General features: G+C 37.0%; 2 protein-coding genes across 3 annotated transcripts; one reads left to right on the top strand and one right to left on the bottom strand.

Annotated features, from left to right (window-relative positions):
- Nucleotides 1–1,038: 1,038 nt before the first annotated feature.
- srsf3b (serine and arginine rich splicing factor 3b) lies at nucleotides 1,039–8,782 on the bottom strand. 2 transcript variants are annotated; one of them, XM_008409806.1, is made up of 6 exons: nucleotides 8,693–8,782; nucleotides 5,038–5,248; nucleotides 4,797–4,937; nucleotides 3,034–3,072; nucleotides 2,644–2,730; nucleotides 1,039–1,678 (listed from the first exon to the last, which is right to left on the bottom strand). In XM_008409806.1, exons 2-6 carry the CDS (start codon nucleotides 5,238–5,240, stop codon nucleotides 1,651–1,653), a joined length of 498 nt encoding a protein of 165 aa, XP_008408028.1. In that variant the 5' UTR covers nucleotides 5,241–5,248; nucleotides 8,693–8,782; the 3' UTR covers nucleotides 1,039–1,650. The 2 variants fall into 2 exon arrangements, with proteins under 2 accessions (XP_008408028.1, XP_008408027.1); XM_008409805.1 differs by lacking the exon at nucleotides 8,693–8,782 and adding an exon at nucleotides 6,136–6,244.
- LOC103465184 (adenosylhomocysteinase 2-like) lies at nucleotides 8,433–23,284 on the top strand. The gene is made up of 18 exons (XM_008409804.2): nucleotides 8,433–8,547; nucleotides 8,728–8,929; nucleotides 12,219–12,330; nucleotides 12,417–12,560; nucleotides 13,747–13,847; nucleotides 13,976–14,078; nucleotides 15,069–15,163; nucleotides 15,394–15,500; nucleotides 15,593–15,709; nucleotides 16,175–16,238; nucleotides 16,393–16,481; nucleotides 17,918–17,988; nucleotides 18,162–18,256; nucleotides 18,355–18,453; nucleotides 18,750–18,818; nucleotides 19,101–19,179; nucleotides 20,465–20,585; nucleotides 20,985–23,284. Exons 2-18 carry the CDS (start codon nucleotides 8,750–8,752, stop codon nucleotides 20,989–20,991), a joined length of 1,653 nt encoding a protein of 550 aa, XP_008408026.1. The 5' UTR covers nucleotides 8,433–8,547; nucleotides 8,728–8,749; the 3' UTR covers nucleotides 20,992–23,284.
- The last annotated feature ends 136 nt before the right edge of the window (nucleotides 23,285–23,420 follow it).

Genomic DNA, 23,420 nt, shown 5'->3' with positions numbered 1-23,420 from the left:
TATCAACCATTATATTCTTTGAATTCGTTTGTTGACGGCATGTAAATCAAAACCTCCAGAAGCTCATGGTGGCAGGACTATTCAATAAAAAGCTTTTCCTACTGGTACAAACATTGATAAGGAGACTGATGTGACAGATAAATCATCTCCAGAGATGACGCATGTGGTTCATATCGTGCTCCGACGGCGCCCTCTTGTGGCAAGAATGAGAATGAGTTGAAGTAGTGACTCGTTCATTTTAAAGAGTTCAAAATGTCTTTAGAAAAGTGACTTAATTCAAAGCACGAGTCAATGTGCTGTAGAGAAAAACACATTTGTGAGCAGAAATGATTTATAATATGAACAGATTTGCTGGTAAGAAACCATTAATCTTTTATTTTTATGTTTTTACCTTTTTAATCTTTTCTTCTTTTTAAAAAATCTTTATCTTTACTTTTTTATTTCTCTTTCCGTTTCCGTTTTAATGATGCAAAGCCCCCCGGAAAACGTCCCAGTTAAACGACGTTTAACTAAAGTCCTACGGGGTTTATAGTCCCAGTTGACGGCGTTCAACTAGGAACCTAGAGGTTGGAGTCCTTGTCAAACGGTGTTTTTGACTGAAGTCCCAGAGGGTTAAGAGTCCCAGTTAAACGACGTTTAACTGAAGTCCTAAAAGGAGCGCGGGTTTTAATGTTTTTATCTTTAAAAATCTCTCACAGTTTATTCAATGTCACATGCTGTTTTTATTTTAATTATGTAAAGCACTTTGAAATGCCTTGCTGCCTAAATGTGCTATACAAATAAAATTAGATTTGAAGTCATGTCTTAAATTATGTTTAACATTAATCAATATCTCTGTTATTCTAGCTTTGCATTAGCTGTTCAATTTAAAAATACCAAACATGCTTCAGGATGTTTGCCCCACTAAAACCAAGGTAGAAAAAGTTGAGAAATGTTTGAGCTGCCCCGGTCATATGGATGTGTATTTTTGTTTGTGAAGGGTATGCATTTGTCAGTATTTGTATCAAAAAGGTAAATAAATCAATCCAAACTGACAACTCATTTTTAACCAACAGGTATTTTAATTGAAGGACCAGTACACAAAACAAAAGATCAACTATGTAAAACCTAATATGCAAACCTTGACTTGAGTTCACTACAGTTTCAAAAAAAAAAATGCAAAAATTCTGCTTCTTCAACAAGGATAACCAACCATTAACAGATGTGGGGAAGTAGCAAATCAAAAACACAATCAAAAGGGGGAAATTATTCACTTTTTCCCCCCAAAGTCTTTTCTTGCTGTTGCACAGTGAAAATGACAAACTACTGACACAACGTCAAACTACACAGTACATTCATGGACATGAACCAAAAGCTTAGATTAAATCTGGAATGCAGGGAGGGACGACGACTGTGTCAGGATCATCAAAACGTGGCGCGTTGGTGACAGCGATGAGGCGTTACACCTGCACGCGCCCACTCCGTGTGTTTGAAGACAAGTCATAACAAAAGAAAAGGAGGGACACTAAAAGGCGTGTTAAAATAAAAACAAAAAAAAAAGAAACAAAAAAAAAGAAACGATCGCACATCGATGCTGGAGTCCATCATATGAAATGGCAGAGCCTGTAAAAACGTTCATCTGCAGCTCCCTTTAAACCTGACTTGACTCCTCTATCTTCTTTCAGTAGACCTGGAGCGGCTGTGGGGTGAAGAGGGGAAATGTTAATGATACGGGGTGACAACATGTACAAAAATAAACAAAAAATATCCCAAACTTGTCATGCAAGCAGCTAACAATGTAAAGAACTTTGCAAAAATATATTTAGACTTTAGCCTTTTCCACTTTGTGCAGCGTCTACAGCTGCAGGCCTTTTGGGTGTGTCTCTATTAGCTCTGTGTATCTGCAGAGTGAAATGTCAGCCCATCCTTTGCAAACCAACACAACCTCAGTGGTATTAGAGGCTGCTTTTAAGCTCATTAAGCTTCATCCATGTTCCCATTAACTCCAACCAGTTTTCCAGTCCCTGATAAAGAAAAACCTCCACACACTGTAGTGCTTGGCAGCACCACATGACACCGTGGGAGTCATGAGGTCAGAGTTATGTGTGATATTAATTTTACAACAGCGATTTTCCTGCAGCATAAAATGCTTAGTTTTGGTTTCATGGGATCAGAGCAGGTTCTTCCATGTTTTTTTGTTTGTTTTACTTTCACAATTATGCACAATTTTGTGTTGTTTCATCACACAAACCACAGAGTTTGTGATTGTAACATGACAAAATATGAAAATGCTGTAAGAATGGCAAATAATTCCAGCTAATAATCCTGAGAAAACAGCAAATTTAAGGAGTTTCATTAATTCAGCTCACATCACCGCAACCTAAGAAATCTCTGGACTTTTATGATTTTCTTGATAAATTCAAATTAAGTATATTGACATAAATATGTAAATGGCAATTTGAAGAAGCCCGTTTGTAATGGGAAAGTTTTTTAAGAACAGTATTTGTTTCTGGTGCTATGACCTAAAAAAAACCTAACGAATAAATCGTTTTTTTTTTTATCATAAATTTTATCGCTATTGCAATAGTACCACAAAATATTGCAGTAAAATTCAGCCCACCTCTACTGGACTATATGGCAAAACATAAGGCAAAGTACTAATACCTTCTAGAACGAGAGAAGGACCTGGAAGGCTTATGGTTCCTGTCCCGGGAGAGGGACCTCTCTCTCCTCCTGTCTCTTGACAAAGACCTGGAAAATAAAATCAGAAAAAGATTCAAGCAAAACAAGTTTCATGTTTCTGGTGACTCTGGTAGCTCACCTGGTGTCATTTCATTTAAAAATGGAAGTAAAAGGTACAATGTATTGTTTGTGGTTAAGTTAGCAGTTTTGAATAATGGGCGTTCCCAGGCTTCCATGCAAATACAACCTGACAAAATTCAGCCCACAACGAATGCTTTCATACACCATTCAACTTTCAGTTCAGAGTACTTGAAATATCCTATTAGGATTCACAAATGAGTTTAAAAGAGGTAAATGTAGGAGCTGACGAACCTGCTTCGGCTGCGGCTGAAGCTTCGCCTGCGAGGGGATCTGCGCAAGAGAAATACAAGTGTTTAAAAACAAGGACAAATTGACCGATTAACCTGCAGAACTGCAAATTATTATAGTCCTACTATCCTGGGTTACCTCAGCACAGCCCTTTGTCTATTTCAGTTACTTAAAGGGAAACAATTTACAGTCACTGGCAACAAACCGAGCACATAAAGGTGGCAGACACTTAAGAATTCCCTCTCAACTATTCTACAGTACAATTCGGTTAAATGTGAAATTTAGTCCAGTTTGTAAGGTGTGCTTTTAAAAAAAAAAAAGTTTATAAAATTGGACAATTATTCTCTCTGTGACCGGGCCCACGTGGGGGGAAACTGAAACATTAAGGGGCTGCCATCTGTATGAAACTGGTCCACTGCACTTAAAGTGGCACCTTGACAAATTGAGGGCATTTCTGTCAGAAACAACCAGCTAAAATCCCAATGACCCAAGAGATTTGAAAGTCATTGGGGAATCTGAAGTGTGTTTTAATTGTGTGATTATATATATATATGCATATCAAAGCTCTGAAAACATGAAACAAGTTCCAGAGATTTGATATTGTACCACACCCATTTGGAAGAAAACAAAACAAACGACTACAAAAGTTGTGGACAACAAAATAAAGCTATGAATGAGAAAAATAAAGAATAACCTCTTCAACCAGCTGTGTCTTCACTGTTAAAACTGTAATCTGCAGTGTACTGAATGAAGCAGGAAAACTTACTAGTATTTTTGGATTTCAACAAGCTAGAAATGACGAAAGGGAGGCAGACTGTCGGCCGGGTGGGTAGAATTGGCTGAATGAGACTGGCCAGATGCTGCAAGGTGATAAGTTGGCAGGCAGATGGGGGCTGCTTGTGGCTTTATTCCTGCTTTAATTGGTAAGCTGCAGGCTGCTGCTGGTGGAGTGTAGACTTTTGGAAACATAATACGCTGATTGGTCGGGAATGAGAGGTAGGCCGCTGCCGTTTGGTTAAAGGCTGAAGGAGGAGGAGGTTGAGAACGGCATGCTGAGGAACCAATGGGCTGGTGCAACCTGACGACTGGCCATGCCCGGGTCATGTGACAGCACCAGCCAAGCTGATTGGGGCACGATGGTCAGCAGTCACATGATGCTGAAAGAGGACTAGTTGACTGACTCAGAGGGTGGTGAGAAGAGGCATGGTGGTGGCTCTGCAACGGGTTTCATTCTTATTAATATAGATGAAAAGTAAAAAACATCCTCAAACAAGAAGGAAAAAAAAAAAAAAAAAAACACATTTGCCACTTTCACACCCCCCCCCCCAAATTTGTAAAACAGGTTAAACTATTCTTTTTAAATAAGAGCCTAAACCGGTTTTCAAATACCTATTTTGCCACTGTAAAGAAGCTAGTAGTAGGAGTGTACACAACAAAAGGAGCATTGATGCTTAAAGCAAAACTCAATGCCGTGCGTGCCATTCTAATGAGGAATTTTGTAGTAGACAGGAGAGAAGGAAGGTCCTGCTACTATTGCTACTAATCTGTTTTAGATATCATTTTTGATCAAATTTAAAACAAGCTTTAGAAAGCGCAACAGTCACCAATGTAAGCTCAGCAGGAAAAAAAAGGCTCTACAGAAGCCTAGAATGGAAAACCACAATCACTTATCAGGAAAAATACTGCCAATAGGAGAAACGAAAGAGTAACTCACAGAGAAAAATGCAAACACATAATATTGAGAACAATATCAAGATGTAGGTCACCTTCGCCTCTGCGGTGGGCTGCGCCGCCGGTAATCGTCTCGATCTCGAATGCGCCTGCCCCACGAGGGAGGTGCACCGCGGGTGCGACTGCGCTTCTCACCGTTGGACAGTTCCACTCGCACCCGGCAACCACAAAGTGTTCTACAAACCAATCAAGCTGTGAGTAATGGCATGTAGCACAAGTCCAACCTGTTTCCATGCTTTTGTAATTATGGTTTGAGAGACGCGCATCGTGACCCACCTTCCATCTAACTCACGCACGGCATCAGTCGCATCTCTGGGATCTTCAAACTCAACAAAGGCAAAACCCGGGGGATTCCTGGCCACCCACACACTGCGCAGGGGGCCGTAGTAGCCAAAGGCCCTCTCCAGCTCCGTCTTGTTTCCATTGTTTCCCAGATTTCCGACATAAACCTTACAGTCGAGGGGACAGTCCCGATGCATGGCTGGATCTGAAATAAAGAAAAACAGATTATAAAAGCAGCAGTAAGTACAATTCATAAAAAAACAGCTGTGCTGAACTGCCCTATCACTAAAATAACAATAAAAAAACACAAAACCCACGGCATATCACATACTTTTAATAAATCTGAATTATATTGGTTTAACTTTAGATTAAAACATGAAAAATCTGGACTGGATTGTTCAACTCTAAACTAAAGATGCTTTAATGTTTAGTTTGCCATGTGTGAAAATCTTTTTCATAAAGACACAAGTTTGCTTCGATGTTTTTAGGTGGAGAAATTAATCTAAAACTGGGTAATATTTAAAAACCTCAATCAAACCTACAAGTTTCAACAAACTACGCTTCAGATTCAACAAAAGCAGCAAAACAGTCTTAAATATTACATCGAAAGCCAATAACACGTTTTGTTTCTTTATATTCAGTTTTAGTCCATTATTTACGAACACGCTTAAAATCAAAGTATTTCATCGACTAAAGAGGCCAAATACCATTAATTTGCATGCTCTACCCTCGACAGCATGACCCAGTTTTCTACCTCAACTACAGTTGATGCTGACCAGTAACGTACTTAGATCCTACACGAACTAGCCTTAAATTACATTTAATGAAATCACTTCTTAATTAAAATCCAGATCAATATGTTGCATTTTAAAAAGTGAAAACTCGATGCAGATTACACGACGAATGTGTTCAAAAGAATCGCTAAAATGGCTGTCGCTTTTTCGAGGCCTACTCGTAGAAGCGGCGCTAACAGCCGCAGAAACCGAACAATAAAAACACACAAAGCTGAGGCGGTACGATGACGCTAACCAAAATAATATTTTAGATGTGACTCCGCGGGATTTACAAGAACACGTTATGCACAAACTGTACCGTATTTAATGCAGCTTGCAGATTAAAGTTTCAGCGTCTCCACCGCAGACGTGCTCCTCTCGGAAGTCGACGGAAAATGGCGTGTCGGAAAGGACGTTTGTGTGTAGCTTAGCCGCCAGAACGCTGTTTCCGGTAGGGCGGGCCTTCCGTGTTATACTTTTCTCTCAAGATTCTTTCTTACAAATTAGCTAATGTGAAAATACTTATGTATTACAAATACAATCCTGAATATTCAATTAAGGTTTGTTCTCGAAATTTCAGATATTTCGGAAATTAAATACCACGTTTGGCCACAAAGTTAAGACGACTGTAGATGTGGCGCTGTTTCAACATTTTTGTTACAAATCTGGTCAGCAATCTGCAGCTCTGAGGCTCATCTGGCTCTTTGGACCTTGGACCTTGAAAAACTACCCTTAAAAACTTTGGTTAAATATTAAAAAGATAAATGCTGATATAAAAACATATGCAGGTTTTAGTAGTTTGTCCGTTTTTTTATGGAGTAATTGCATTGAATATCCACAACATAAAGACAATCTATTTTATACCAGTTATTCTTGTCATTAATTTTAAAACTATGTGACTAAAACATATTCAGTTCAATTGCAAAAGTTTTAAGTTTTTCTTTTAAAAAAATTAAAATATATGATTAAAATGATGGTTCTTTAAAAGTAACATCTTTATCTGTTATTTTTAACACATGGGAATGTGCTAAAACACATTCAATAAATTAGAATATTATTGAAAAGCTAACTTATCCCAGAAACTTAAGCACTATGTGAAACACATTAAATAGGTTCATTGCACACAGATGGATGTTTAAAAACCTTTATTTCTGTTAGTTATGATTTCCCGCTTAAAAATTTATATTACATCAGACCAATATAAAAACTATTTTTAAAAACAAACATGTTTTCAAAAGCATTTCAAAAAATTTAAGTGGCTATTATGGTACCTATTTTCAAAAGGTGCTTTTAATTTGACAAAAAAGAACTCATCTGGGTGTATATTCTAAAAGGTCCGGTAACCTTCCAGGGTCTGAACAAGTTTTAATCAACTTGTTCAGACCCTGTCCTTTGTCCTCAGTCAAAGGACAAATTTCAGATGTAAAGGTTGCAGACCATAGGATTCGACTCTAGCTCAAAATCGGTCCACAATAAGAAGGTGTTGAAATGATTACAAGTACTATGGTAAAAAAAAACTGCAGTTAAATTGTTTTTAGGTTTGTTTTTAATTGTTTAATTATGACTCCCACAGACCATCTGAAAAAACATCAGGGTGTCATTAACTTCAAATTATATGCGGTTGTGGTGGTTTTCATTTGTTTTCCTGCATTGCTTTTTTAATGTATCTTGTATGTAAATTTTCACAAAACAATCCACAGTCAAATCACTTGCCAATACACACATTTTCAAAGTTGCATTTTAAGGATCGAATGCTGTTCTTTATAATTATTTTTTACTTTTCTTTTAGATTTAGTAACCAGTTTCATTTAGATTTAAATAGTCTCCAATTACTAACTAAATTCTCAATGAACACATGAATACATCGTGTCATTATTTATTATTATTATTATTATTATTATTATTATTATTATTATTATTATTATTATTATTATTATTACAATTAAAGAACGCAAACATGTAAATTGGAAATATTTTTGCTTTCTTTTATTCTAAATGTATTTCACTCTGATTTATGGTATTTGCAATAAAAACAAGGTAATGTAACATTTTCAATAAAAGCAAAACAAACAAACAAAAACAAATCCTTTATTTTTAAATGGCAAATTGACTCACTATTAGTGACCCTAACAATGCGGCCCAGAACTGTCTGTTGGAGATAATGTCTGCAAATATTGCAGACATCTTCTTCACCATTATTGCATCTAAATTATTTACACCATGCGCTCAGACAAAGCCATCACTCTATGATAATGTTTTCTTTTATCTGTCTGTCTGTACGTGCTACTATCTTCTGGTGTAACGGCATGGTATGCAAATGACTACAAACGGATACTTAAAATGAATTATTTTGTGTACGGAATTTTGATACATTTTATCAGTTAGAACACGAGAACAACGTAGATTGCATGTAGAGAGTGACATGTTACTCTCTATGTTTATTCTAAATTAATTTAATGTTACGGGCAGTATGAAAATATTTCTGGTAAAAAAAAAAAAATTGTTAACTAAAAACAAAACACAACACGTAAATAAAACGCCATCTTTGTATAATTCTGTTTTCCCAGTTACAGTGAAGGCGTCCTCACGCACGACACGCCCCGGCAGTCTGTTAGTAGCTGCCCACAAAGTTTCTCAGCCAGGTGACTGTTGAGTCAGAAGGGAAACAGCACGGACACTGCCTACGCAACCAAACTGGATACATAAAGATATTTTTCATCTCCAAGCCAAAGTCAGTCACATATTATTTACTATTAATATAGTTTACCGAGTTTTTTTTAATGTCGTAAACCATAAAAGCCTCCCTTCCGCCCTCCTTTGAACAGCGAGCAGCTAGTAGTAGCAGCAGAAGCCTAGGACATTTAACGTTTGCTCACCTCGTTACTTCAGCGGTCGTTGTATTTCTGTCCAGGTAAGGTTTCACTGCTGCCAACATGTCCGAGACAGCCGGGGATGCGAAACCGGAGGTGAAGCAGGCGAGCAAAGAAGTGAAGGAGAGCGAAAATGTTGCGGAAAAATATTCAGCCATGACCGTGAGCAAGAACAGCGAAATTAACATGGGAGAGTTGTCGTCGGTGTTCAGCGCTGTGCCCACTCACAAACCAGTTAAAAAGGTAAGGCTTCTTAAGCTACATTAACGGGCAGCTTAACGGCATCCATGGAGGACGTTTAGATGGCAACTCTGTGCTCATGCGGTCTGCTGTTACGTAAATGTTTGTGGCTGCATGTCGTCTGTTTCTCGTCATGTTTTATGCAGTTGAAGGCTGAACAACTGTTAATAACGTACTGCAGAGTGTTTATATGTGTTGTAAAAGTATTCTTACTTTTTCAACTTTTTTCTTATTTTGTCTTTAAGCCACAAACTTCACGTATTTGATTAAATTTGGCATATACAGAGCTGTTCGTCGTTGTGTTGTGGCTTGTGAAAGACCAGCTTTGAACATCTAAATTCTTAAGTTTTAGATGAATCTTCCTCAAATTTAAAGTGTTTCGTGAGGCATGATTGACTCATGCAACCCCTAATCGAAGCCATTCAAAACTGAGCTCTGTCTGTATGTCCAGGAATGCAGTCCTGAGTTAACACAAACCTCCACTACAGTCTCCAACACTACCTGCTGAAGAAAAGCATTCCCACACCACTATTCTGCCACCACAGTGTTTTACCACGGGTACCATATGTTCAGGGTGTTAGTTTTTCAGATCACTGAACCTACTGCTAACAGTCTCAACTCACCAGGCCACCTTTTTCACATGTTATTTGTGTCCCCTGCATGGCTTTTGGCAAACTTCAATCATGCCTTGTCATATTTTTTTTTCTTACCACTCTTTCATATAGTCCAGATTTGCTGAATTGACAACTAAAGGTCGTCCTATCAAAAGATTTTTCCATCTAAGCTGTGTCATTTCTGCAGCTCCTCCAGAGACACAATGGACCATTTTACCTCCTCTACTTATTAATATTCTCCTTGCACAATTTGTAAAAAAGAAAAAAGAAAAACATGTATATTTGTCCTTCCACTTCATGTCATTGTCTTAATTCATTTACAAGGTGCTGTACACAATTTGTTTAAAATGTGTAATTTGTAAGTAACATCACGTTTCCTGCTAAGATCTTGAAGTTATAGGATATACCTCACTAGAAATACTTCTTGGTTTTTGTTTTTAAACAAACTGCTATATTATATAGGTCTCTGAAACAACAGGGCTATTTGTTCTTTTGTAAACTTCCCAAAAGTCAGATGTTACCCAACACTTTGAAGGAACAGGGAGGAGTTTGACCTTCCTGAGGCTTCATTAAAGTCAGACAGGAATGGAAAAAAATACTAGCAGCAGATTTTTGAAAATATGCCAACTTCAAGCTGGTATACCCCAAGGGAAAAGAAGTTTAGTTAAATCAAAGGTCCAACGCCCTCAACCCAGGGGTTCCAAGTCAAAGTTTCTGCTTTGTTTTAATTTCACTGTTTCACATCCTCTTTTTCTTTTAAGTAGGCCTGTTACTCTGCAGCAGTAACTACATTTGTTTTAGTAGTTGTTTGCATAGCCAAAGAGTAAGATTTTTTTGAAGCAGAAATAATTTTGTTCCCTGAAAACAGATGAACAAATAATAAAATGTATTTGAAGTCACAGTTTACTGGATAGTTTTGATTATGTTTTTGTAGGAGAAAAACGTACAATTTCCTGCAACAAATGACAACGCTGTCAACTGTCATGAGATACATTCTATTTTTAAGATGGCGATTTATGTCTTATGCACTTATGTGTTTGGCAACGTATTTGACAACACAAAGAGCGGCACAGGGGAAAATATCTTTATCTCAGTTAAGATGTATGACTGCTTTATCTTCTAGACCTATTTTCATGCCATCTTGCCACTTTGGCCTGTTTCAGCTTTAAACCTTGATAACAGTCACCAAAAGCTCAAACATTCAGAATCTGATTATTATCTTAAGATAAGCATACAATGCAGAAATACAAATATTATGTATGTACAGTTCCTTGCAAAAATATTTGCACCTATAGATGTTTTCCACAAATTCATATGGATTTTCTTTAGGATTTTTCTGATGGACAAATACAATAATTGTGAAGTGGGAGGTAAATTATTTTGATGCATTTTTTTTAAACAAAAAATATAAAAAATATGGCATGGACTTGGTGTGATCTGACTACATAGTTCAACAATCTTTCCACGCTTCCATCCTGAAATTATGGAATGCACAGCTGATTATTTTCCTGTGGCGCTCTGTAGCTCCTCTATTATTTTCTGGGGTTTCTGAACCGCTTCTCTAATTTTAATAGGTTTGTGTTTTTCCACTTTTTCATTTTCGGGTGAGGGGTTGAACCGTGCTCCGTGTGATGTTCGAAGCGTGGGATATTTTTAATGACCTAACTACTTTAAACTTTCTGCCTGACCTGTCTGCTGCCTTCTTTGATCCTCTCAATTGTTCACTAATGTTCCCTAACAAACCGCTGAGCCCTTCACAAAGCGTCTGGATTTAAACTGAGATTAAATTACGTCCAGGTAAACTCTGTTTACAAATTAAATGACTCCAAAAGCAATTGATTACACTAGATTTTATTTTGGGGGTACAGGAGTTAGAGGGACTGAATACAAAATGTAATACATGCCAACAATTTAAATTACAAAAAAAAATATATATATATTTTCCTTCCATTTAAACATTATGTGGTGCTTTGTGTTGGTCTATAATAAATACAATTATGTGCATTGAAGTCTGTGGTCATAAGCTTAGTTACACAATGAATAACTTTGTTAACTAGGTTATGCACAGCAAGATTTCTTTAAAGGTCTATAAATGTTTAGCTGATTTCTATCAATAATGGAAACGTGTAGCTCAAGAGGCTCAGCTTATTAAATGATCCATAACACAAATAGTTGCATGAAGTCAAAAACATGACACCTTTCTACTTCCATCCATCCTAACATTCTCAGTCATCAAAAATGTGCTGCTGTGATTACAAATAAGCTGACATGGCGAAAGAGACTGCTCCATTTTATAAGCATCATGTTTACTAATTTATGCAACACGCATACATTTTTCATAGCAGCTCAGTTGAGTGGGGGGTTGTTCACTAGCAGTATAAGTTGGATTGGGACATCCAAAACCAAATTTCCAAAGGCGGCTTAAGCATCTATTTTTGGCAAAAGAGAAGCTTGCCAGCTATAAAAGAATTATGATTTGACAAGAAAAATAAACCCATCTGACTTCATTCAGTTTTAGCAAAACTTCAAAACCATCACACAAAATATTTAAAACAATTCTACTGCATTTTCTTCAAATAAAATCCTTTTGCTTTTGTGTTTGTTTTTGTGCTGACTTTACATTTGTTTCATATCATATCAGTTTAAACCAAATACTTGTTTGTTTGTTTGTTTAATAGCAAATTCAATTTGTTGAGGAAAAACAGGAGTTCAGCAGGTTTCCCACCAAAACCGGCCGCCGTTCCCTGTCCCGCTCCATCTCACAGTCCTCCACCGACAGCTACAGCTCTGGTAAGAGTTCACATCATGCATACTGCACCACATACACAACATCAAGACATCCTAAGTATTGTTATTCATGTATTTTCTAATTTCAGCTGCATCCTACACTGATAGCTCAGATGACGAGACTTCGCCTCGGGACAAAACGCAAGTCAACTCAAAGGGCAGCAGCGACTTCTGCGTGAAAAACATCAAGCAGGCTGAATTCGGGAGACGTGAGATTGAGATAGCAGAACAAGGTAACGCATGACGAAGACACACAGAGAACTGAGCAGCTCACTTGTAGCTGATTCATCAAAAACGCAGACGGAAAATCTGTCTTCATGTGCTTTTTTTTTTTTTTTTAATCAGGCAATGCTAGTTTCTATGAACTTCTTGGTTAGGGTTTTTCTGATTAAAAAAACAAACAAAAAAACTGACCATTTATTACACCACTTTACAGATTTGAAAATAAAAAGCACCTGGTCAACTAATGTCATGAGAAACTGGCTAAGGCTAGCTGATTGATTACTGACCATTTTCTTAAAAAAACTTCAGTTTTTTGTCGCATGAAGAAGGCCGATTGTCTTTCAATGACATGATGGGCAAAATTTTTCATAATATGCTAACTAAAAATACAACTTAAATTTTAACATTATTTTGTGTCGGCTGTATTAAATACCGACTGAAGAATGACCAGCGACGCCCTCTTCTGGATGGCGACCAAACTACAAGCAGATTAGCAGATTATATTAATTAATCAATTGGAACTAATTTTACGCTAGTAAACCATTAATCGACAATTATTATTGTTACCCATAGATTAAATAGTTATTATGGGAAAGAGTGGTTTTATTTAACTATAAACTCACTGGTCACCATAAGATAAGATGTTTGTTGCGTTTTAACAAAACTGCTGACCAATTAACAACACCCTCAGGCACCTAGTCTCTGACGTTCAAACAGAGTAACAGAATAAAATCCAATTTAAGTAACTAAGAATGGTTATTGGTGCCAAACAGGCTGTACTGAATAACAAAGTCTTTATTTAAGCTGCAGCATTTAGACAGGAGGAGAAGAATTTGTTGTAAAGATCAAAAGCATAAACCATAATGACTAATGTCATCAGTAGAGTAATAGTTTAGGTGATGTTTTCTTGGCATACTGGGCCTCTTATTATTAACTGAGTATATTTTAAACACCACCACTTTACCCGAGTTTTGCTATTGACCATTTTCATCCATTAAAGTCCAAAATGCCCTCAAGAATTAAGATGGTTGTGAAGACAAACGGATGTCCGACCCGGTACTAGTAAGTTCTGTTTCACACTTTAACAGAGTGCATATAGAAATAACCGTCTCTCTGAGGGATATTGTGAAAACTACGAGTTTTTCAGCATCATCTGTGCTTTTGTTTCTCCCACTCACTATTTGTTATGTTGTTCAGATATGTCGGCGCTGATCTCACTCAGGAAGAGAGCACAGAGTGAGAAACCTTTAGCGGGTGCCAAAATCGTGGGCTGCACTCACATAACTGCTCAGACTGCAGTAAGATACATATACATATATTTCCTCATATCAAACTTTAGTGGCTTAACAGAGGCTTGGATGCACACTGTAAGGTTTTAAATGAAACGTATTACATGTCGCGTTCCTGTCTGTGTGGTTCTCATCAGGTGCTGATTGAGACTCTGGTGGCTCTTGGAGCTCAGTGCCGTTGGACTGCTTGTAACATTTATTCAACACAGAATGAAGTTGCTGCTGCCCTGGCAGAGAGAGGTAAGCAGCAGAGATGATGAAAACAATTCCCTTATCGAGCCAGCTGACATGTAATCTTATAAATATTAATCATTAACTTGGCAGTTTGATCCTTTTTATATTTTACTTCCACTTGACTACAGCCATGATGTTCATAGCATGTGTTACGTGCCCTCTATTGGCGCCTTTTGAGCAAAGCTTTGCTTTGTAATGGGAACATCTCGTCGTTTAAAACCAAGGTTACTGTTTGGAAATGGCAAACCCTTGAACATTGAACCCTGCAGAGATGATTGGACCACATAAGTATCCCCATTTAGAGAGAGAGTGGCCCTGTTTGAGCCTTTTTATCCATGGTTGCTATGTAACTGTCTAAATGTTGTGCACTAAATGCCCAGAGAAAACATTAAGAGTTCTGGTAAAGTAGGAGAGTTCAGTGCTCTCCGGGGCTTCTGCACTTCTAGGTGCTTGTCTTTGTAATTTATTGGTGTGCGTCATCTTCTTCAAGATGGGCTGTTTATTGAACTCTGTGGAAAATAATCTGCAAATGTCAACTGCTGTCGAGCAACTCTTTAACTGGCGTTTACATCGTGTCCTGATATTGGAGCTTTACATAAACTCAGACGGTTTGAACTGGAAAAATTACAAATTTTTATTGTCCATTTTGACATACAGTGGAAATATGTAAGCTAAAAGAAATTCTGAAATTGTCTCAGCTTTCAAGACGAATCTTAAAACTCATCGTTTTAATGTAATCTATATTAACTATCTTTGTAATTATTCAATGTATTTGCTGTTTTTAAATTTTTATTTTAGTAATTCAGTGATGATTAAATTATTTTTCTGGTTTTGTTCTTTTATCATTTCAGACTTGAACTTAAAACGGCTCTATAGATAAAGTAGAACATGAAATCTGACCATTAGGTTTGTTGTTCTGGGGGTTAAAGAGACTGAAAACCCACAACAATGTGTTGTGGAAAATGCTTTATATTATTACTATCTCTGATGTCTTAGGTGTGGCTGCGTTTGCCTGGAAAGGAGAATCTGAGGATGACTTCTGGTGGTGTATTGACCGCTGTGTCAACACTGAGGGCTGGCAGCCCAACATGGTGTGTGGAAAACATTTTTATCCCCTCATGAAGTCACAGTTTGATATAAGATATGAAAAATATAAGATATACAGGACCAATAGAAACAGTTGCCTAAAATATCTCTGAAAGGACCAGAAGAGCTGCTTGTGTTTTGTTAATTGCAATTTGTATATGAACAAATGGTGTACTTCTTTTGTATATCTACTTGGATGTGAAATATCGATGTGAAAACTTTTAATCTCTGTTAGATCCTTGATGATGGAGGAGACCTGACACACTGGGTGTATAAGAAATATCCAAACGTCTTCAAGAAGATCAGAGGCATTGTAGAGGAGAGTGTTACTGGGGTTCACAGGTGATTTTCTTTAAATTAGATGTGAATCCTATGAACATGTTTAGATTTTTGCTAACCTGTTTCATGTTTTTTGTCTTTTTTAAAAAATCCAGGTTGTACCAGCTTTCTAAAGCGGGGAAGCTGTGTGTTCCAGCCATGAACGTAAACGACTCTGTGACAAAGCAGAAGTTTGACAACCTGTACTGCTGCAGGGAGTCTATCTTAGATGGGTGAGTAAAATGAGTTAGGTATTATTATTTTAAAGGTTTTTTTTTGTTGCACCAGTTTCCAAATGCAAATTAACAATTGAATATTCTGTGTACATTAACAATTTGTTGCTGTATTTGTTATGGTATAGTGCACTGTGTTTTTACATGGTCAGCATATCTTTGAACTGGATCAGTGCTGTCCCTGCTGGTTAATTAGCTGCTAGTTAAACTGCTGTCTCATAGTAGCATTTTCCTTTGTGCATGAATTAGGTGGTAAAGATCAACCTCATCAGATGCAACATAAATTGTTTTAAGTCAAAATAGAAAATAAGCCAATAAAAAAACCTTGATTTGTTTGAGCTGTGATGAACAATACGGTTCAGATTGTGTCAAGTAATATTTCCGGCTACTCAGATTCTCAATCTTCCGTGTAGCTTTTCTTCTTTGCCACTAAATATGCAAATTTTACGTCTCCAATCTGTTTAGTTTGAAGCGAACCACAGATGTCATGTTCGGAGGAAAGCAGGTGGTGGTTTGTGGGTACGGTGAGGTGAGAGACAATTTGCAATATCAAGGGACAATCTAATCTTAATGACGTAAAACAAATGTTGGGAGAACTGAGTTTCATAGTTTAAATACAGCAGTTTTTTTATATTTATGTTTTAAGGAACCATCTTTTTTTGCCTGATGTGGTTTTGTTTCAGGTTGGAAAAGGTTGCTCTGCAGCTCTGAAGGCTTTGGGAGCCGTCGTCTACGTTACAGAGATTGATCCCATCTGTGCCCTGCAAGCCTGGTGAGAAGATGAATTTAAATGATCGCCGTGCTAAATGTGCTGTCATACTGTGGATACACAGGCCAGACTGCATCATTAATAACGAGCATTTAAAGACACTAACTAGAAAAATGCACTGGTGAGACCTTCACTTAATTTATTTGTCCACTTATTATCAGAACTGGTGGAGTTAATGCACAATGGTCGGTTTCCTCACACAAACATGGCTGTTAAGCATATATTTTCAAAGGATTGAGGAGTTCTGATGTACGTTTGGGATCTCTGACCTGTCGAAAAACTAAATGCTGTCAATTACTTCTGTCCAAGCTGCCCCTTGGAAAATGTAATTATATTCCAGATCCAGGCGGCTCAAGAGGCTGAGTTATTGCAAGTTGCTGGAACATCATCATCTGATATTTTGTTCATTTGTTGGCAAGCTCACTGTGGCATTTTGAAACTACAGGTGAAAAAAACTTATGCAGTGCTGAAAACAACACTAAATAAGTTTAAAAGATTCAAACCTTTTAGACTTTTATTATGGCCTCAACTAGGGCTGTGTAATAATATCGATTTTGCGATGTATATCGATATTTTCTTTTCTAGAAAAAAAATCTCTATTGATCGTAACATCCAACTGTCACCTGGCTCACTCACTGCTTGCTTCGCCAGGAGAGTGATTAGGTCATCAGGCTTAGAGTGATTCCTTCAGATGTTAAGTGTCAAGGCTAAAAAGGTATCAAACTATTCAGAGCAGGGTACTTGGTGCACTTTATTTACTTTACAAATGCATGTAAGCTACAGTTTGTACTGTTTCAATTAAAAGAAACATGTTTTCTCACCACTTCTTTGATTCATTTTGTCCAGCTGTCGACTTTAAGTCTGTGTCCATGTCCAAGCAGAGCCAGATATTGTGTAGTTGGTGCTTTTAATCAGTTTTCAGTTAAATTAATTAAATCCAACTCTATAAGTCACAAATGTCACCAAAATCACCCTGTGCTGTCCCTCTAAAATATTTTAGAAAATCGCAAAAGTGTATTGAATTGTATAGTTTGCTGAATATAGCAATATAAATCATATCGTGAGCAGAATATTGTGTAGGGCTGTGTAGCTCATGATACGATATCATGAGATTATTGTATCACTACAGCCCTAACCTCAACCTTATTGAAACCCTAATGAAAATATGTGGCTAATTCTTAAAAGCCAATGGGTTTGCCCAGAAATCAGCCAATTTAAATTCATTGATGGCTAAAAATTGTGTGATTTATGCAATAAATTCAACCATAGGTACTCCATTATACTAGTTACTCTCAACATAGTTTGACGGTATTGTTCAGTTAATTCCCACACAACACAACAACACACCAGGGAGCTCTGCTCTGCACTTAAATTGATTTGCATGTCAGTAGATATGTGATGCCGTCATGATGTGGCCAACTAATCTCTGTTCTCTCCAGCATGGATGGATTCAGGGTCGTCAAGCTGAATGAGGTCATTCGCCTGGTCGATGTTATCATCACATGCACTGGTAACACAACTTTAAAGTCATACTGACGGCCTCCTAAGGATGCACAGATACAGGATTATATTTCTGTGCTTTTTAATCTGTTATAGAGGCTTTTCAGCTAATGGCTCTTTGCACTGTTGAACTTTGATTGGACGCTGTTATGTGGATGACGGATTAAAATGGCCTTTCTGCAGGGAACAAAAACGTGGTGACCAGGGACCAGCTGGATCGAATGAAAAATGGCTGCATTGTGTGCAACATGGGACACTCAAACACTGAGATCGATGTGGTAAACTCTTGCTTTAAAACCTATTTAAGTAACTCATAAAGATATTTGAAGGATTGTGTTAAAGATGAGAGAGTGACTCCTGTTTTTGATACTTTCAGGCTAGTCTACGGACTCCTGAGCTGACGTGGGAACGAGTCCGCTCTCAGGTGGATCATGTGATCTGGCCTGATGGCAAAAGGGTCATCCTGCTGGCTGAGGTAACTGGCTTCGCCTTTGATTACTGGAGTTACATCTTATAACTACAAATTTAATAAATGAAATGAAGTCTTAGGACTGTAGTATTTTTTATCAATGACATGTTTGTCTTTGTGTGAGACATCTCTGTGGATGTTAACTTGATCAGATAAAATAGCTGGTATTTAAGCAGGATGTTTTATAAAATATGTCTTGTCATGTCCTTTACCTTACGCTTATGGATTAAGTTGTACTCTGTGATATTGATGATATGCAAACTCTTTTTATCCTGCTAATAACATGGTGTCATGTTTCACAGGGGCGCCTGTTGAACCTGAGCTGCTCCACCGTTCCCACCTTTGTCCTTTCCATCACAGCCACCACTCAGGTAAAATGGTTATAAAAGCCAAACCATATTTATGTTTCTGCTCTATTATAGTATAGCTGGAAGAGCACACATGATTTGCAGCAGGCTTTTTCCATTTTCTGCAATTATGGCTCGTAATCTCTTGATCCGCCCTGGAAATGACGGAGTAACCGGGGAACTAAATTATAGCTATTTTTATAACCTTGCCTCCCTTTTCCTGACTCTTGCTTGTATTAAATTCAAGATTTGTTGTCTTTTTTCATTTTTGATATGACTGTGTGAGTAATAGTTTTTTCTGTTCAGGCTTTGGCCCTCATAGAGTTGTATAATGCCCCAGAGGGACGTTACAAACAAGACGTGTACTTGCTTCCCAAAAAAATGGGTAAGGATTCAAAGTGTGACAGTATTGTTTTTACATTTTAGGAGCTGAGGTGTGAGTGAGTGTGTGTGTGCATGGTTGTGTGTCCTGTCTGTCTCCTTGTTGCCCTGCGACAGACTGGCGACCTGTCCAGGGTGACCCCGCCTCTCGCCCGGAACGTTAGCTGGAGATAGGCACTAACAACCCTCCCGACCCCACTAAGGGACAAGGGTGTACAGAATGGATGGATGGATGGATTTTAGAAGCTTGCAAGAAGAACCATACAATAGCAGTAGAGTGAATTAATTGGTTTTCTACATCTATCTACCAAACGTGTAAGTTTTGTTATTTTGGTTTTATTGATAGCTTAATGTAAAGAAACGCAACTTAAAGCACATTTTCCAGGAACTAGGGCAGTGTAACCAACTACATCTACACTGCATTTACCAGAGTAAAAACAGATTCCAGGGTGGAAATTTACCACAGAAGAAGTCTGTAATAGGGAGGTTGTGCTTCATTTTCCAGGAACTTTTTAATTTGTTGGATGGAGTTTTGTTGATGTAAAGTTCTCAACATTTAGAATTTGTTTATTTTTCAACTTAATTCAAGCACATATTAATTTTCTACATTAATGTTAACTCTATTACAGCTAAAGTTATTAACAAGTTTACAGGCATCTGTGGATAGAGGGAGTAACGCCTCTATTCAATGTAATATGTTAGGCTGTTAAGCTCTTTGAGTTTAAGTGCCTTTGGGACATGTTTTAAAACCTTATTTGTTAAGGTTTTATTAGCTGCAGAGGTTGAATGTTACAACTTTTCTCAAATTTGAAGCTATTAACTTCAGTTTTTCAGTGTAAATGCTGTGAAGTGATCACAAGTTTATAGCTGAAACACGAGGCTTGTTGCTGTCTCTAGTTACTAAAAAAAAACAGAAAAGAGAAGTCTGTCAATGAAATCCTTCTGACAAAGTCATTGGTTATTTTGTTATTACTGAATTTACAAGTAAGGAAGAGAGGTTTGTGGGCACATATTTGATCTTTGCAGAGAGGAAGCTTGTAGCGCAAGGAGAAAATATCTGTGCAAGAAGCAGAAAACCTGAGAACGACAACAAAAATTTGAAGGAGAAGTGAGAATAAAGAGAGCAGAAGTTTACAGTGCACAATTATAAGATTTGAAAGTAGATATTAAATTCCTGCTTTCAAATTGAGAATGTAAAGTTTTTGCAGTAAAAGTCTCCCGTAGAAATAATCTCAGACATTGAGTCTTTTGAATTGTCTCCCTAAGCCATTTTGTTTTTTCTTTTTCAGATGAGTACGTGGCCAGTTTGCATCTGGCCACTTTTGATGCCCACCTGACAGAACTCACAGATGAGCAGGCAAAGTATCTGGGTTTGAATAAAAATGGCCCCTTTAAGCCAAACTACTACAGGTACTTATGTACTTTGCACATTTAAAATGATAAAACACAGGCACCTTAAAACATTTTCTCTAATAAATATATATCTTAATATATTCAGTGTTCTGAAAATTATTCAGTAGCAAATGTTTCTTCTTGAAGCTGGAGATGAGCACCAGTAACCCTCCCGACCCCACTAAGGGACAAGGGTGTAAAGAAAATGGATGGATGGATGCTTCTTCTTGATGCTTACCCTAAAACTTTAGTAACTTGACAGTGAAACAACTTTAAACCCAGTTGACACATAAAAATCAGAATATAAATTTTTATCCTAGAATTGTATTTAATATGCGTGTTAAAATGTAAACCAATGTTGATATTTTATAGGACTTCCTGAAACTTTAAAAACATTTTTTTTGTGTGTACCTACAGGTATTAGGCTGCCACCACCACGGTCCGGACCAGCCCTACGTGGATCTGTATATTTCTGATATTACCTGTTCTCAAGAAAGATAGACTTATCTATCTTGTATTTTTCACAGGAGGTACAAGTTGCATTTAGACGCATCTGACGTGCTGCTTCCTATAAACGATGCACGTGGCACTTAGCTGGCTATGAAAGGTTAATGTAATAATTACAGCACTGGGATATCTGATAGATGTATTGAATGTGTTTCCTTAGCTGCTGGTTCCTGTCTGAGAGCTTTTCCAGTAAAATGTGCCAAATAACAGAGGGCTAGTGTTGTGAAAGATAAAGAACTAAAAACGGGATAAACCCGTTTAGAGAGCCAATTTATTATTATTTTTTATATATGTACGTGATTACTGTATGAGATTTAATTCTGAAAATATGCATGCTCTGAATGCACCGATTAATAGATCCTTGAGCTTATTGAACCTTAAACACTTAGCAGGGTGTTTGATTTTTTCAGTCACTTTTGTGCATAAAAACTGTGTCAAAACTTTCTGGGATGTGCGCTACCATTAAAATGATGAGTGAGGAATATTTTTTGCTCAAAGTGGACCAAATGTGAGTTAAAGTCCTGTTGCTGGACAAAATAAGCTTTATTTGGGTATATTTAGTGTGGTTTGTTTTGCAGATGAGCCATAGCAACTTAAAAATAAAACTTTGTTTCTAATATTTCTACCACCTGGTGGCCAAATATAGCTCAGTGCTGCTTTAGTGTTTTTTCCTTTCACATTTATTCACAAGAGACATTCCATGAGAGGGAGAAGAAGTGCCCTGATCTTTAGTAATATCATAGTTCCTGTTTACCATAATGAATAGTTAAGATTATAATGTTTGTTTCAGTTATATTTTCATCAGCTAAGGGCATTTGCTTCATCTGTAAATATTTTTCTTACAAGATCTATTTCATCTGATTTTCAGTATCATGTTTAATCACAATATTTTTTAAAAATGCCCTTTTTATAATGGTACTAAATAAATACTTTAGGAGTTTTAATACTGTGTTAGATTCAACTGACCTGATAAAAGTACATGTTTAGTGATTTATATTCCACTTTAATTCTGCAGCAGATGGGGCAGTCTTTAAAAAGTTATGTATTCTTTAGACCTGTTTCAGTATGGGTCTTATTTTACGCAGCAGATGGTTTTGATCAATTTTTTTGTACAGGAAGAAATTTTTTTTTAAATGCTTTGCAAAAAAAAAAAAAAAAAACTTCTTTACAGCCAGTTGTAACCAAATCTTGCTTTACACTTTGTGTCATCTTACAAAATCATCATAACATTTGCCTCTTTCAAACAATAAGCCATAACTTACTTGTTCATTTTATTATTTTTGGTAAAGCTGCAGAGTTTGGTGGTTGTTGTCCTGTCAAAACTCGTTAACACATTTCAGTTACCTGTATCATATACTGCCGTACTTTGTGATGACCGTATTATTGACTATATTACTGTCCATTTATGTTTGATATACTTTTAAAGTTGTGGTAAACATGTGTACACAGTGGTTTCAGCCTTTAGAAATCTTCTTCTGCAATAAGATATAATTACTGTTATTATTGTTTTCAACTGATGTAATCTTTTAATCAGCTGATTTGAGTCCGTTTGACCCATTGTCTGTTGAGGAATAACTGAGCTGCTGTGAAGTGCTTACTTGTGTGCACTGACAGCTTTAATGGTATTAGATTCAGGGACACTCAAAGGAATTGGAGAAAGTGAGTGCTGTAACCATGGTGACTATTGGTTGACAGTGCCTTGTGACTCATTTGTATTTAAAACAGAGTATTGTTTCCTCCAGAGTATGACAGCTATGCACCAAAACCCTCATCAACCCTAATGGAGAATTAAAATTTTCTCCATTAGCATCCCAGGGTAACCGTTTGATCTTTCCCATAAATGTAAATTATTTTACACACTATTAACATGTTCAATGTTTTGAAATTGTAGATTTTCCCATTTTATTTATTGTGAGAGCAGATAGTTTTATTCTTCAATGAAGAATAAAACTATCTGTAATCAATTTATTTGCTTTGACTAATTATAACCACATTAACAGTGTTTTATGATTGACACAAATGAATGTGAATCCCTGCCACTGTCATGTCGAGTCCCGCTGTGATTTAAAAGGAAAATGTTACATTTTAATTAAATATCCCTAAATCATGCAATGTCCTGCATTTAACACAAGCTGTAGTTTAGTTTGAATGATTTCATAAATCTGCATTCTGTTCAGCATCTGTCCTCAATAAATGGTTCATCTTGAAAATTGCCTTACTTTGATTATTCTCCCACACACAGTCAGTACAGACATTTATGCAAGTGTCACTGTGACCCTCATGTCACTTTTATTAGTCGTAACTACAAAACTGTATGCAGTATTGGTGTGAAATTACTTGGTAAAA

Source organism: Poecilia reticulata, linkage group LG5, assembly GCF_000633615.1.
Source record: "Poecilia reticulata strain Guanapo linkage group LG5, Guppy_female_1.0+MT, whole genome shotgun sequence".
Classification (NCBI taxonomy): Eukaryota; Metazoa; Chordata; class Actinopteri; order Cyprinodontiformes; family Poeciliidae; genus Poecilia; species Poecilia reticulata.
This window is presented reverse-complemented; position numbering and strand designations above follow the sequence as displayed.